This window comes from Somniosus microcephalus, unplaced genomic scaffold, assembly GCF_052327205.1.
Source record: "Somniosus microcephalus isolate GS21.2 unplaced genomic scaffold, FLI_Smic_1.0 unresolved_chr7, whole genome shotgun sequence".
NCBI lineage: Eukaryota > Metazoa > Chordata > Chondrichthyes > Squaliformes > Somniosidae > Somniosus > Somniosus microcephalus.
Window position 1 is genome coordinate 41,374,898 of NW_028225185.1, and position 14,748 is coordinate 41,389,645.

Consider the following 14,748-nt stretch of genomic DNA (forward strand, 5'->3'; position numbering starts at 1 on the left):
CCGAAATACCTGGTGCATACCATGTTTGATTAATATAGTCTGCCATCCCCCCTGGGTACAGTACTGGTGGGTACAGGTCTGTCACTGTGTAACACTGGGGTACAGTACTGGTGGGTACAGGTCTGTCACTGTGTAACACTGGGGTACAGTACTGGTGGGTACAGGTCTGTCACTGTATAACACTGGGGTACAGCACTGGTGGGTACAGGTCTGTCACTGTACAACACTGGGGTACAGCACTGGTGGGTACAGGTCTGTCACTGTATAACACTGGGGTACAGTACTGGTGGGTACAGGTCTGTCGCTGTATAACACTGGGGAACAGTACTGGTGGGTACAGGTCTGTCACTGTATAACACTGGGGTACAGCACTGGTGGGTACAGGTCTGTCACTGTATAACACTGGGGTACAGTACTGGTGGGTACAGGTCTGTCCCTGTATAACACTGGGGTACAGCACTGGTGGGTACAGGTCTGTCACTGTATAACACTGGGGTACAGTACTGGTGGGTACAGGTCTGTCCCTGTATAACACTGGGGTACAGTACTGGTGGGTACAGGTCTGTCGCTGTATAACACTGGGTACAGTACTGGTGGGTACAGGTCTGTCCCTGTATAACACTGGGGTACAGTACTGGTGGGTACAGGTCTGTCACTATAACACTGAGGTACAGTACTGGTGGGTACAGGTCTGTCACTGTATAACACGGGTACAGTACTGGTGGGTACAGGTCTGTCCCTGTATAACACTGGGGTACAGTACTGGTGGGTACAGGTCTGTCACTGTATAAAACTGGGGAACAGTACTGGTGGGTACAGGTCTGTCACTGTATAACACTGGGGTACAGTACTGGTGGGTACAGGTCTGTCACTGTATAACACTGGGGTACAGTACTGGTGGGTACAGGTCTGTCCCTGTATAACACTGGGGTACAGTACTGGTGGGTACAGGTCTGCCACTGTATAACACTGGGGTACAGTACTGGTGGGTACAGGTCTGTCTCTGTATAACACTGGGGTACAGTACTGGTGGGTACAGGTCTGTCACTGTATAACACTGGGGTACAGTACTGGTGGGTACAGGTCTGTCCCTATATAACACGGGTACAGTACTGGTGGGTACAGGTCTGTCACTGTATAACACTGGGGTACAGTACTGGTGGGTGCAGGTCTGTCACTGTATAACACTGGGGTACAGCACTGGTGGGTACAGATCTGTCCCTATATAACACTGGGGTACAGTACTGGTGGGTACAAGTCTGTCACTGCATAACACTGGGGTACAGTACTGGTGGGTGCAGGTCTGTCACTGTATAACACTGGGGTACAGTACTGGTGGGTGCAGGTCTGTCCCTATATAACACTGGGGTACAGTACTGGTGGGTACAGGTCTGTCACTGTATAACACTGGGGTACAGCACTGGTGGGTACAGGTCTGTCGCTGTATAACACTGGGGTACAGTACTGGTGGGTACAGGTCTGTCACTGTGTAACACTGGGGTACAGTACTGGTGGGTACAGGTCTGTCACTGTATAACACTGGGGTACAGCACTGGTGGGTACAGGTCTGTCACTGTATAACACTGGGGTACAGCACTGGTGGGTACAGGTCTGTCACTGTATAACACTGGGGTACAGTACTGGTGGGTACAGGTCTGTCGCTGTATAACACTGGGGAACAGTACTGGTGGGTACAGGTCTGTCACTGTATAACACTGGGGTACAGCACTGGTGGGTACAGGTCTGTCACTGTATAACACTGGGGTACAGTACTGGTGGGTATAGGTCTGTCCCTGTATAACACTGGGGTACAGCACTGGTGGGTACAGGTCTGTCACTGTATAACACTGGGGTACAGTACTGGTGGGTACAGGTCTGTCACTGTATAATGGGTACAGTACTGGTGGGTACAGGTCTGTCCCTGCATAACACTGGGGTACAGTACTGGTGGGTACAGGTCTGTCACTGTATAATGGGTACAGTACTGGTGGGTACAGGTCTGTCACTGTATAACACTGGGGTACAGTACTGGTGGGTACAGGTCTGTCACTGTATAACACTGGGGTACAGTACTGGTGGGTACAGGTCTGTCTCTGTATAACACTGGGGTACAGTACTGGTGGGTACAGGTCTGTCACTGTATAACACTGGGGTACAGTACTGGTGGGTACAGGTCTGTCCCTATATAACACGGGTACAGTACTGGTGGGTACAGGTCTGTCACTGTATAACACTGGGGTACAGTACTGTACAGGTGAGCAAGATTGGGGGGGAGAGAGAGAGCGGGGGAGAGAGATAGAGAGAAAGGGGGAGGGGAGAGGAGAGAGAGAGGTGGAGAGGGAGAGAGAGAGAGGGAGAGGGGGAGAGAGAGGGAGAGAGAGGGGGTGAGAGGGGGAGGGAGAGAGAGAAGGGGGAGAGAGGGCAAGAGGGAGAGAGAGAGGGAGAGAGACATGGAGAAAGGGAGAGAGAGGGGGAGGGTGAGAGAGAGGGGGAGAAAGAGACAGAGTGAGGGGCAGAGAGATAGAGACAGTGAGAGGGAGAGAGAAAGGGTGAGAGAGAGAGGGAGGGAGAGAGGGGGAGAGAGAGGGAGAGAGAGAGAGGGAGGGAGGGAGGGAGAGTGGGAGAGAGAAGGGGAGAGGAAGAGGGGGGAGAGAGAGGGAGGGGGTGAAAGAGTGAGAAGAAAGCAAGAGAGCGACAGGGAGGAGAGCGAGATGGACAGAGGAGAACGAAAGGGAGAGGGACATGGACAGAGGGGAGGGGCATTGAGTGAGAGAGAGAGAAATGGAGGACAGAGAGAGGGAGCACGAATGAATGACCTGCAGGAGGCTTAGCGAAGAGCCCACGTGTCAGCCCAGGGAGTTGGCAAGTTAGTCGACCACGGGAGCCTGATCCGGCCCCCACGAGATGTCCACACCTTCTCGTGGGGCAAGAGCCCTGGCTGCTCCCCGGGGTGGCGGGGTGACAGACACCAATTGTAATGGTCTCCAACTGCGGCCCAGTCAATGGTCAGCTCCCTCAGCACAGGCCGGGGATGGAGCCTGGGCCTTTCCTGCTCGGACCCCCCCCCCGCCCTATCGCCGGTATAACTCCCTCTGCCGTGACTCTCTCTCCATTCCTTGCAGGTCCCCGGCAGCTCCGCTCCCTCTACGTAAAGGACATGAAGTTTTCGGTTCGACACGAGTTCACGGTCGCGTTGAGCGTGAAGCAGCCCGACGGTAAGCTCACCCCACGGGATGTGGCGGGGTGACAGACACAAAGCTGAGTGGGCGTGTGTGCTGTGAGGAGGATGCCGAGAAACTCCAGTATGATTTGGACAGGTTGGGTGATTGGGCAGATGCATGGCAGATGCAATATAATGTGGATAAATGTGAGGTTAATCCACTTTGGTGGCAAAAACAGGAAGACAGATTATTATCTGAACGGCAATAGATTGGGAGAAGGGGAAGTGCAACGAGACCTGGGTGTCCTTGTGCACCAGTCGCTGACGGTAAGCATGCAGGTGCAGCAGGCGGTTAAGAAGGCAAATGGTATGTTGGCCTTCGTAACGAGAGGGTTCGAGTACAGGAACAAGGATGTCTTGCTGCAGTTGTACAGGGCCTTGGTGAGACCACACCTTGAGTATTGTGTGCAGTTTTGGTCGCCTTATCTGAGGAAGGATGTTCTTGCCATGGAGGGAGTGCAGCGAAGATTCACCAGACTGATACCTGGGATGGCAGGAATGACGTATGAGGAGAGATTGGGTCGATTGGGCTTATACTCACTGGAGTTTAGAAGAATGAGAGGGGATCTCATTGAAACTTATAAAATTCTAACAGGACTAGACAGACTAGATGCAGGAAGGATGTTCCCGATGGCAGGGGAGTCCAGAACCAGGGGTCACAGTCTAAGGATAAGGGGTAAGCCATTTAGGACTGAGATGAGGAGGAATTTCTTCACCCAGACAGTGGTGAACCTGTGGAATTCTCTACCACAGAAGGCAGTGGAGGCCAATTCATTAAATATATTCAAGAAGGAGTTGGATATATTTCTTAAGGCTAAAGGGATCAAGGGATATGGGGAGAAAGCAGGGACAGGGTACTGAATTTGGATGATCAGCCATGATCTCATTAAATGGCGGAGCAGGCTCGAGGGGCCGAATGGCCTACTCCTGCTCCTATCTTCTATGTTTCTATGATGTGGGTGTCGCTGGCAAGGCCAGCATTTACGCCCATCCCTCGTTGCCCTTGTGAAGGTGGTGGTGAGCCGCCTTCTTGAACCGCTGCAGTCCCGTGTGGTGAAGGTGTCCCACAGCGCTGTTAGGGAGGGAGTTCGGGGATTTTGACCCAGCGACGATGAAGGAACGGCCGATATATTTCCAAGTCAGGATGGTGTGTGTGACTTGAAGGGGAACTTGGAGGTGGTGGTGTTCCCATGCGCCTGCTGCCCTTGTCCTTCTAGGTGGAAGAGGTCGTGGGTTTGGGAGGTGCTGCCGAAGAAGCCTTGGCGAGTTGCTGCAATGCATCTTGTAGATGGTACACACTGCAGCCACGGTGCGCCGGTGGTGGAGGGAGTGAATGATTAAGGTGGTGGATGGGGTGCCGATCAAGTGGGCTGCTTTGTCCTGGATGGTGTCGAGCTTCTCAAGTGTTGTTGGAGCTGCAACTCATCCAGGTAAGTGGAGAGTGTTCCATCACACTCCTGACTTGTGCCTTGTAGATGGTGGAAAGGCTTTGGGGAGTCAGGAGGTGAGACCCTCGCCGCAGAATACCCAGCCTCTGACCTGCTCTTGTAGCCACAATTAAGTTTCTGGTCAATGGTGACCCCCCCAGGATGTTGATCAACCTGCATTTATATAGCGCCTTTAACGTAGTAAAATGTCCCAAGGCGCTTCACAGGACCGTAAATCAGACACAATTCGACACCGAGCCACATAAGGAGATATTAGGACAGGCGACCAAAAGCTTGGTCAAAGAGGTCGGTTTTAAGGAGCATCTTAAAGGAGGAGAGAGGCGGAGAGGTTTAGGGAGGGAGTTCCCGAGCTCGGGGCCCAGGCGGCTGAAGGCACGGCCGCCAATGGTGGAGCGATGGAAATCGGGGGCATGCGCGAGAGGCCAGAATTGGAGGAGCGCAGAGATCTGGGAGGGTTGTGGGGCTGGAGGAGGTTACAGAGATAGGGAGAGGGGACGAGGTGAGGACATCTCCTGAGGTGACTACTTCCTGGGGGAGGAGCGAGAGGGAGAGTTCAGTGTCTCGGAACGTCAACGGCTGATGTTTGTGATTTCAGGCATGGATTGGCGCTGGTTGGGCTCCGAGCTCGGGACAAAACCACACTACATCCGCAGCTGGGCTCAAAATTCACCAAATCCAGCCGAACAACTGCTCAGGACGTGGCAGGTACCGAGTGTACACAACGGGGGTTGTATCAGTTCCTCCCTCGGCCGGTTCCACACTCCCCCTCTCTGTTTAGTTCCACACTCCCTCTCTCTCTCTCTCTCTGTTTAGTTCCACACTCTCTCTCTCTCTGTTTAGTTCCACACTCTCTCCCTCTCTCTCTCTCTCTCTCTCCTTTTAGTTCCACACTCTCTCTCTCTCTCTCTCTCTCTCTCCTTTTAGTTCCACACTCTCTCTCTCTCTCTCCTTTTAGTTCCACACTCTCTCTCTCTCTCTCCTTTTAGTTCCACACTCTCTCTCTCTCTCCTTTTAGTTCCACACTCTCTCTCTCTCTCCTTTAGTTCCACACTCTCTCTCCTTTTAGTTCCACACTCTCTCTCTCTCTCTCTCTCCTTTAGTTCCACACTCTCTCTCTCTCTCTCCTTTTAGTTCCACACTCTCTCTCTCTCTCCTTTTAGTTCCACTCTCTCTCTCTCTCTCTCCTTTTACTTCCACACTCTCTCTCTCTCTCCTTTTAGTTCCACACTCTCTCTCTCTCCTTTTAGTTCCACACTCTCTCTCTCTCTCTCTCCTTTTAGTTCCACACTCTCTCTCTCTCTCCTTTTAGTTCCACACTCTCTCTCTCTCTCCTTTTAGTTCCACACTCTCTCTCTCTCTCCTTTTAGTTCCACTCTCTCTCTCTCTCTCCTTTTAGCTTCCACACTCTCTCTCTCTCTCCTTTTAGTTCCACACTCTCTCTCTCTCTCCTTTTAGTTCCACACTCTCTCTCTCTCTCTCTCCTTTAGTTCCACACTCTCTCTCTCTCTCCTTTTAGTTCCACACTCTCTCTCTCTCTCCTTTTAGTTCCACACTCTCTCTCTCTCTCTCCTTTTAGTTCCACACTCTCTCTCTCTCTCTCCTTTTAGTTCCACACTCTCTCTCTCTCTCTCCTTTTAGTTCCACACTCTCTCTCTCTCTCTCCTTTTAGTTCCACACTCTCTCTCTCTCTCTCCTTTTAGTTCCACACTCTCTCTCTCTCTCTCCTTTTAGTTCCACTCTCTCTCTCTCTCTCTCCTTTAGTTCCACACTCTCTCTCTCTCTCCTTTTAGTTCCACACTCTCTCTCTCTCTCTCCTTTTAGTTCCACACTCTCTCTCTCTCTCTCCTTTTAGTTCCACACTCTCTCTCTCTCTCTCCTTTTAGTTCCACACTCTCTCTCTCTCCTTTTAGTTCCACACTCTCTCTCTCTCCTTTTAGTTCCACACTCTCTCTCTCTCTCTCCTTTTAGTTCCACACTCTCTCTCTCTCCTTTTAGTTCCACACTCTCTCTCTCCTTTTAGTTCCACACTCTCTCTCTCTCTCTCCCTTTAGTTCCACACTCTCTCTCTCTCTCCTTTTAGTTCCACACTCTCTCTCTCTCTCTCTCCTTTTAGTTCCACACTCTCTCTCTCTCTCTCTCCTTTTAGTTCCACACTCTCTCTCTCTCTCCTTTTAGTTCCACACTCTCTCTCTCCTTTAGTTCCACACTCCTTTTAGTTCCACACTCTCTCTCTCTCTCTCCCTTTAGTTCCACACTCTCTCTCTCTCTCCTTTTAGTTCCACACTCTCTCTCTCTCTCTCTCTTTAGTTCCACACTCTCTCTCTCTCTCCTTTTAGTTCCACACTCTCTCTCTCTCTCCTTTTAGTTCCACTCTCTCTCTCTCGCTCTCTCCTTTTACTTCCACACTCTCTCTCTCTCTCCTTTTAGTTCCACACTCTCTCTCTCTCTCCTTTTAGTTCCACACTCTCTCTCTCTCTCTCTCTCTCTCTCTCTCCTTTTAGTTCCACACTCTCTCTCTCTCTCCTTTTAGTTCCACACTCTCTCTCTCTCTCTCCTTTTAGTTCCACACTCTCTCTCTCTCTCCTTTTAGTTCCACACTCTCTCTCTCTCTCTCCTTTTAGTTCCACACTCTCTCTCTCTCTCTCCTTTTAGTTCCACACTCTCTCTCTCTCTCTCCTTTTAGTTCCACACTCTCTCTCTCTCTCTCCTTTTAGTTCCACACTCTCTCTCTCTCTCCTTTTAGTTCCACACTCTCTCTCTCTCTCTCTCTCCTTTAGTTCCACACTCTCTCTCTCTCTCTCCTTTTAGTTCCACACTCTCTCTCTCTCTCTCTCCTTTTAGTTCCACACTCTCTCTCTCTCTCTCTCTCTCTCTCCTTTTAGTTCCACACTCTCTCTCTCTCTCCTTTTAGTTCCACACTCTCTCTCTCCTTTTAGTTCCACACTCTCTCTCTCTCTCTCCTTTTAGTTCCACACTCTCTCTCTCTCTCTCCCTTTAGTTCCACACTCTCTCTCTCTCTCTCCTTTTAGTTCCACTCTCTCTCTCTCTCTCTCTCCTTTTAGTTCCACACTCTCTCTCTCTCTCCTTTTAGTTCCACACTCTCACTCTCTCTCTCTCCTTTTAGTTCCACACTCTCTCTCTCTCTCCTTTTAGTTCCACACTCTCTCTCTCTCTCCTTTTAGTTCCACACTCTCTCTCTCTCTCTCCTTTTAGTTCCACACTCTCTCTCTCCTTTTAGTTCCACACTCTCTCTCTCTCTCTCCTTTTAGTTCCACACTCTCTCCTTTTAGTTCCACACTCTCTCCTTTTAGTTCCACTCTCTCTCTCTCTCTCTCTCTTTAGTTCCACACTCTCTCTCTCTCTCCTTTATTCCACACTCTCTCTCTCTCTCCTTTTAGTTCCACACTCTCTCTCTCTCTCCTTTTAGTTCCACACTCTCTCTCTCTCTCTCCTTTTAGTTCCACTCTCTCTCTCTCTCTCTCTCTCTCTTAGTTCCACACTCTCTCTCTCTCTCCTTTTAGTTCCACACTCTCTCTCTCTCTCCTTTTAGTTCCACACTCTCTCTCTCTCTCCTTTTAGTTCCACACTCTCTCTCTCTCTCTCTCTCCTTTTAGTTCCACACTCTCTCTTTCTCTCCTTTTAGTTCCACACTCTCTCTCTCTCTCTCCTTTTAGTTCCACACTCTCTCTCTCTCTCTCCTTTAGTTCCACACTCTCTCTCTCTCTCCTTTTAGTTCCACACTCTCTCTCTCCTTTTAGTTCCACGCTCTCTCTCTCTCTCTCTCCTTTTAGTTCCACACTCTCTCTCTCCTTTTAGTTCCACACTCCCTCTCTCTCTCTCTCCTTTTAGTTCCACTCTCTCTCTCTCTCCTTTTAGTTCCACACTCTCTCTCTCTCTCCTTTTAGTTCCACACTCTCTCTCCTTTTAGTTCCACACTCTCTCTCTCTCTCCTTTTAGTTCCACACTCTCTCTCTCTCTCTCTCTCTCCTTTTAGTTCCACACTCTCTCTCGCTCTCTCCTTTTAGTTCCACTCTCTCTCTCTCTCTCTCTCTCTTTAGTTCCACTCTCTCTCTCTCTCTCCTTTTAGTTCCACACTCTCTCTCTCTCTCTCTCCTTTTAGTTCCACTCTCTCTCTCTCTCTCTCCTTTTAGTTCCACACTCTCTCTCTCTCTCTCCTTTTAGTTCCACACTCTCTCTCTCCTTTTAGTTCCACACTCTCTCTCTCTCTCTCCTTTTAGTTCCACACTCTCTCTCTCTCTCTCTCTCTCCTTTTAGTTCCACACTCTCTCTCTCTCTCTCTCTCTCCTTTTAGTTCCACACTCTCTCTCTCTCTCTCCTTTTAGTTCCACACTCTCTCTCTCTCTCTCCTTTTAGTTCCACACTCTCTCTCTCTCTCTCCTTTAGTTCCACACTCTCTCTCTCTCTCCTTTTAGTTCCACACTCTCTCTCTCTCTCCTTTTAGTTCCACACTCTCTCTCTCTCTCCTTTTAGTTCCACACTCTCTCTCTCCTTTTAGTTCCACACTCTCTCTCTCTCTCCTTTTAGTTCCACACTCTCTCTCTCCTTTTAGTTCCACTCTCTCTCTCTCTCTCCTTTTAGTTCCACACTCTCTCTCTCTCTCCTTTTAGTTCCACACTCTCTCTCTCTCTCTCTCTCCTTTTAGTTCCACACTCTCTCTCTCTCTCTCCTCCTTTTAGTTCCACACTCTCTCTCTCTGCTTTTAGTTCCACACTCTCTCTCTCTCCTTTTAGTTCCACACTCTCTCTCTCTCTCCTTTTAGTTCCACACTCTCTCTCTCGCTCTCTCTTTAGTTCCACTCTCTCTCTCTCTCTCTCCTTTTAGTTCCACACTCTCTCTCTCTCTCTCCTTTTAGTTCCACTCTCTCTCTCTCTCTCCTTTTAGTTCCACACTCTCTCTCTCTCTCTCTCTCTCTCTCCTTTTAGTTCCACACTCTCTCTCTCTCTCCTTTTAGTTCCACACTCTCTCTCTCTCCTTTTAGTTCCACACTCTCTCTCTCTCTCTTTAGTTCCACTCTCTCTCTCTCTCTCTCTCCTTTTAGTTCCACACTCTCTCTCTCTCTCTCCTTTTAGTTCCACACTCTCTCTCTCTCCTTTTAGTTCCACACTCTCTCTCTCTCTCCTTTTAGTTCCACACTCTCTCTCTCTCTCTCCTTTTAGTTCCACACTCTCTCTCTCTCTCCTTTTAGTTCCACACTCTCTCTCTCTCTCTCTCTCCTTTTAGTTCCACTCTCTCTCTCTCTCTCCCCTTTTAGTTCCACTCACTCTCTCTCTCTCCTTTTAGTTCCACACACTCTCTCTCTCTCCTTTTAGTTCCTCTCTCTCTCCTTTTAGTTCCACACTCTTTCTCTCTCCTTTTAGTTCCACACTCTCTCTCTCTCTCTCTCTCTTTAGTTCCACACTCTCTCTCTCTCTCTCTCTTTAGTTCCACACTCTCTCTCTCCTTTTAGTTCCACTCTCTCTCTCTCTCTCTCTCTTTAGTTCCACACTCTCTCTCTCTCTCCTTTTAGTTCCACTCTCTCTCTCTCTCTCTCTCTCTCTCTCTAGTTCCACACTCTCTCTCTCTCTCCTTTTAGTTCCACTCTCTCTCTCTCTCTCGTTTTAGTTCCACACTCTCTCTCTCTCGTTTTAGTTCCACACTCTCTCTCTCTCTCTCTCTCTCTTAGTTCCACTCCCTCTCTCTCCATTTAGTTCCACACACACTCCCTCTCTCTCAACCCCTCTACAGTATATGGACTTTAGCAAGGCTTTTGATAAGGTTCCACATGGCAGACTGTCACGAAGTTAAAAGCCCATGGGGTCCAGGGCAAAGTGTCAAGTTGGATTCAAAACTGGCTCGGAGATAGGAAGCAGAGGGTAATGGTTGATGGGTGTTTTTGTGACTGGAAGGCTGTTTCCAGTGGGGTCCCGCAGGGCTCAGTACTAGGTCCCTTGCTTTTTGTGGTATATATCAACGATCTAGACTTGAATATAGGGGGTATGATTAAGAAGTTTTCAGATGATACTAAAATCGGCGGTGTGGTTGATACTGAAGAAGGAAGCTGTAGACTGCAGGAAGGTATCAATAAATTGGTCAAGTGGGCAGAACAGTGGCAAATGGAATTCAATCCGGAGAAGTGTGAGGTAATGCATTTGGGGAGGGCGAACAAGGAAAGGGAATACACATTAAATGGTAGGACACTGAGTAGTGTAGAGGAACAAAGGGACCTTGGAGTGCATGTCCACAGATCCCTGAAGGTAGCAGGCCAGGTAGATAAGATGGGTAAGAAGGCATACGGGATACTTGCCTTTATTAGCCGTGGCACAGAATACAAGAGCAGGGGGGTTATGCTTCAACTGTATAAAACACTAGTTAGGCCTCAGCTAGAGTACTGCGTGCAGTTCTGGTCACCACATTACAGGGTGGCATAGTGGTTAGCACTGTTGCCTCACAGCGCCAGAGACCCGGGTTCGAATCCGGCCTCGGGCGACTGTCTGTGTGGAGTTTGCACATTCTCCCCGTGTTTGCGTGGGTTTCCTCCGGGTGCTCCGGTTTCCTCCCACAGTCCAAAGATGTGCGGGTTAGGTTGATTGGCTATGATAAATTGACCCTTAGTGTTAGGGGGATTAAATACGTGGGGTTACGGGGATCGGGTGGGATATGAGTCGGTGCAGGCTGGATGGGCCGAAATGGCCTCTATCTGCACTGTGGGGGTTTCTGTGATTCTGTGATTCTGTGAAAGATGTGATTGCACTAGAGAGGGTACAGAGGAGATTTACAAGGATGTTGCTGGGAGTAGAGAATCTTAGCGATGAGGAAAGACTGGATAGGCTGGGTCTGTTTTCCTTGGAACAGAGGAGGCTGAGGGGAGACCTTATTGAGGTGTATAAAATTATGAGGGGCATAGATAAAGTGGATAGAAAGGACCTATTTCCCTTAGCAGAGGGGTCAAAAACCAGGGGGCACAGATTTAAAGTAACTGGGGGAAGGTTTAGAGGGGATTTGAGTGGAAATGTCTTCACTCAGAGGGTTGTGGGGGTCTGGAACTCACTGCCTGAAAGGGTGGTAGAGGCAGGAACCCGAACCACATTTAAAAAGTACTTGGATGTGCACTTGGGATGCTGTAACCTGCAGGGCTACGGAGCAAGAGCTGGGAAGTGGGATTAGGCCGGAGAGCTCTTTGTCGGCCGGCGCGGACACGATGGGCCGAAATGGCCTCCTTCCGTGCTGTAACTTTCGATGATTCTCTCCATTTAGTTCCACACTCACTCTCTCTCTCCCTCTCCAATTAGTTCCACACTCACTCTCTCTCTATGCACCTCTCCGTTTAGTTCCACACTCTCTCCCTCTCTACACGTCTCCTTTTAGTTCCACACTCTCTCCATTTAGTTCCACACTCACTCTCTCTCTCTCCCTTTAGTTCCACACTCTCTCCGTTTAGTTCCACACTCACTCTCTCTCTCTCCCTTTAGTTCCACACTCTCTCCGTTTAGTTGCCCCCTCTCTCTCTCTCTCCTTTCGATTCCACTCTCTCTCTACCTGTCCTTTAGGCGGCCCCACACACTCTCTCTCTCTCCGCTCGTTGCGAACTGCTGCTGTTGATGTGGTCTGTGACAACACACAATGCTGACACCCTCTGCGTTTGTGTTTCGTAGACCAAACTCTCCGAAGCTTCCGTTGGACGGCTCTTTGACTACATGACCGAGATGGGACGAGAGGACCTGGCTGCTATGCTGTGATGGGAGGAGTGGGTCAGGAGAGCGAGCGAGCGATGTCGCTGTTGCTGTGGAGAACTCTCGTGCGTTACCTCCTCTGGACGTGCCATGGGACGGTCACCCTTGACCGAACGCCTGTTCTTCAGCCAGAGTCGGCAATCGACGGTGGAATACATCACAACAACAACTTGCATTCATATAGCGCCTTTAACATAGTAAAATGTCCCAAGGTGCTTCACAGGAGCGTAAATCAGACAAAATTTGACACCGAGCCACATAAGGAGATATTGGGGACAGGTGGCCAAAAGCTGGGTCACAGAGGTCACTTTTAAGTCTTAAAAGAGCAGAGAGAGGCGGAGAGGTTTAGGGAGGGAATTCCAGAGCTCGGGGGCCCTGGCGCGGTCGCCAATGGTGGAGCGACGGAAATCGGGGGAAGCACGAGAGGCCGGAATTGGAGAAGCGCAGAGCTCTCGGAGGGTTGTAGGGACTGGAGGAGGTTAGAGAGATAGGGAGGGGGGGGGGGGGCGCGAGGAGGCCACCCAGGGCTTTGCTCACCAGGATGAGACATGTCGCCACCAGGACCGGCAGCGGTTACTCCGCTTACTGCTGCCCTGACCAGCGAACTCGGCACAGACAGAGTCCGAGTCCTTCCTGCTCTGCACAGCCGCCCAACCCCGCTGGACGGTGCATTGAACCACTCCACTGGCCGAGGAAGGGGGTAAAGGGGACTGGTGGTGGGCATATGGGTAAAGCTCAGTGTAGTAAAGCGGGTTACTGCAACACTCCAGACAGCAGTGCCAGTCAGTGTGCGTGTTAGAATATAGAGGCCGATAATTAATATTGTTAAAATATAGGGGCCTCTCTGCCTCTCTCCTCCTTAAAACCGACCTCTTTGACCCAGCTTTTGATCACCTGTCCCTAATTTCTCCTTATGTGGCTCGGGGTCAGATTTTGTTTGATAATCGCTCCTGTGAAGCGCCCTGGGACGTTTTACTACGTTAAAGGTGCTATATAAATGCACGTCGTTGCTTCTGGACAGCTCCCCTCAGGTATTCCTGAGCCTCTCTGTGCTGTTGCTCCCTCAGCCCCTCGAGCCTGTTACATTAGGAACAGGAGGAGGCCATTCAGCCCCCTCGAGTCTGTTACATTAGGAACAGGAGGAGACCATTCAGCCCCCTCGAGCCTGTTACGTTAGGTACAGGAGGAGACCATTCAGCCCCTCGAGTCTGTTACATTAGGAACAGGAGGAGGTCATTCAGCCCCCTCGAGCCTATTACATTAGGAACAGGAGGAGACCATTCAGCCCCTCGAGCCTGTTACATTAGGAACAGGAGGAGGCCGTTCAGCCCCTCGAGTCTGTTACGTTAGGTACAGGAGGAGACCATTCAGCCCCCTCGAGCCTGTTACGTTAGGTACAGGAGGAGACCATTCAGCCCCTCGAGTCTGTTACATTAGGAACAGGAGGAGGTCATTCAGCCCCCTCGAGCCTATTACATTAGGAACAGGAGGAGACCATTCAGCCCCTCGAGCCTATTACATTAGGAACAGGAGGAGGTCATTCAGCCCCCTCGGGCCTGTTACATTAGGAACAGGAGGAGACCGTTCAGCCCCCTCGAGCCTGTTACATTTGGAACAGGAGGAGACCATTCAGCCCCCTCGAGCCTGTTACATTAGGAACAGGAGGAGGCCATTCAGCCCCCTCGAGCCTGTTACATTAGGAACAGGAGGAGGCCGTTCAGCCCCTCGAGCCTGTTACATTAGGATCAGGAGGAGACCATTCAGCCCCCTCGAGCCTATTACATTAGGAACAGGAGGAGGTCATTCAGCCCCCTCGAGCCCATTCAATCAGATCACGGCTGATCTGTATATTAACCCCATTTACCCGCCTTGGTTCCGTATCCCTCAATCCCCATACCCAACAAAAATCTATCAGTCTCAGTCTTGAAAGCTCCAATTGACCCCCAGCCTCAACAGCTCTTTGGGGGAGAGAGTCCCAGGTTTCCACCACCCTGTGTGTGAAGAAGTGCTTCCTGACATCACCCCCGAACGGCCTGGCTCTAATTTGAAGGTTCTGCCCCCTTGTTCTGGACTCCCCCCACCAGAGGAAATAGTTTCTCTCTCGATCGACCCGATCGGATCCTTTAATCATCTCAAACACCTCGATCAGATCATCCCCTTAATCTTCGACACTCGAGGGAACTCAAGCCCAGTCTGTGCGACCTGTCCTCGGAATTTAAGCCTTTTGTTGAATTTGTTTCTGCTCACGCTGAGGGTCCAAGTCCCAGCAATGTTCTGAGGGTCTCCCTGTGTATCCGTTCATCCAATAAAGTGCTGTTGAGGGAAGCCTGGTGTCCGTGTGGGCTGCCAG

General features: G+C 50.3%; 1 protein-coding gene across 1 annotated transcript; it reads left to right on the forward strand.

The window, feature by feature from the left end:
- The first annotated feature begins 2,926 nt into the window (after positions 1-2,926).
- Positions 2,927-12,599, forward strand: LOC147086837 (myeloid differentiation primary response protein MyD88-like). Its single transcript, XM_085979018.1, has 3 exons — positions 2,927-3,215; positions 5,264-5,373; positions 12,321-12,599. Exons 1-3 carry the CDS (start codon positions 2,978-2,980, stop codon positions 12,402-12,404), a joined length of 432 nt encoding a protein of 143 aa, XP_085835144.1. The 5' UTR covers positions 2,927-2,977; the 3' UTR covers positions 12,405-12,599.
- The last annotated feature ends 2,149 nt before the right edge of the window (positions 12,600-14,748 follow it).

Excerpts from the sequence above, each read along its gene's own strand:
- LOC147086837 (XM_085979018.1), top strand. The coding sequence starts at position 2,978 with ATGGTCTCCAACTGCGGCCCAGTCAATGGTCAGCTCCCTCAGCACAGG. Across the intron at positions 3,216-5,263 it reads GAGCGTGAAGCAGCCCGACG|GCATGGATTGGCGCTGGTTG; the intron begins GTAAGCTCACCC and ends TTGTGATTTCAG. Across the intron at positions 5,374-12,320 it reads AACTGCTCAGGACGTGGCAG|ACCAAACTCTCCGAAGCTTC; the intron begins GTACCGAGTGTA and ends TGTGTTTCGTAG.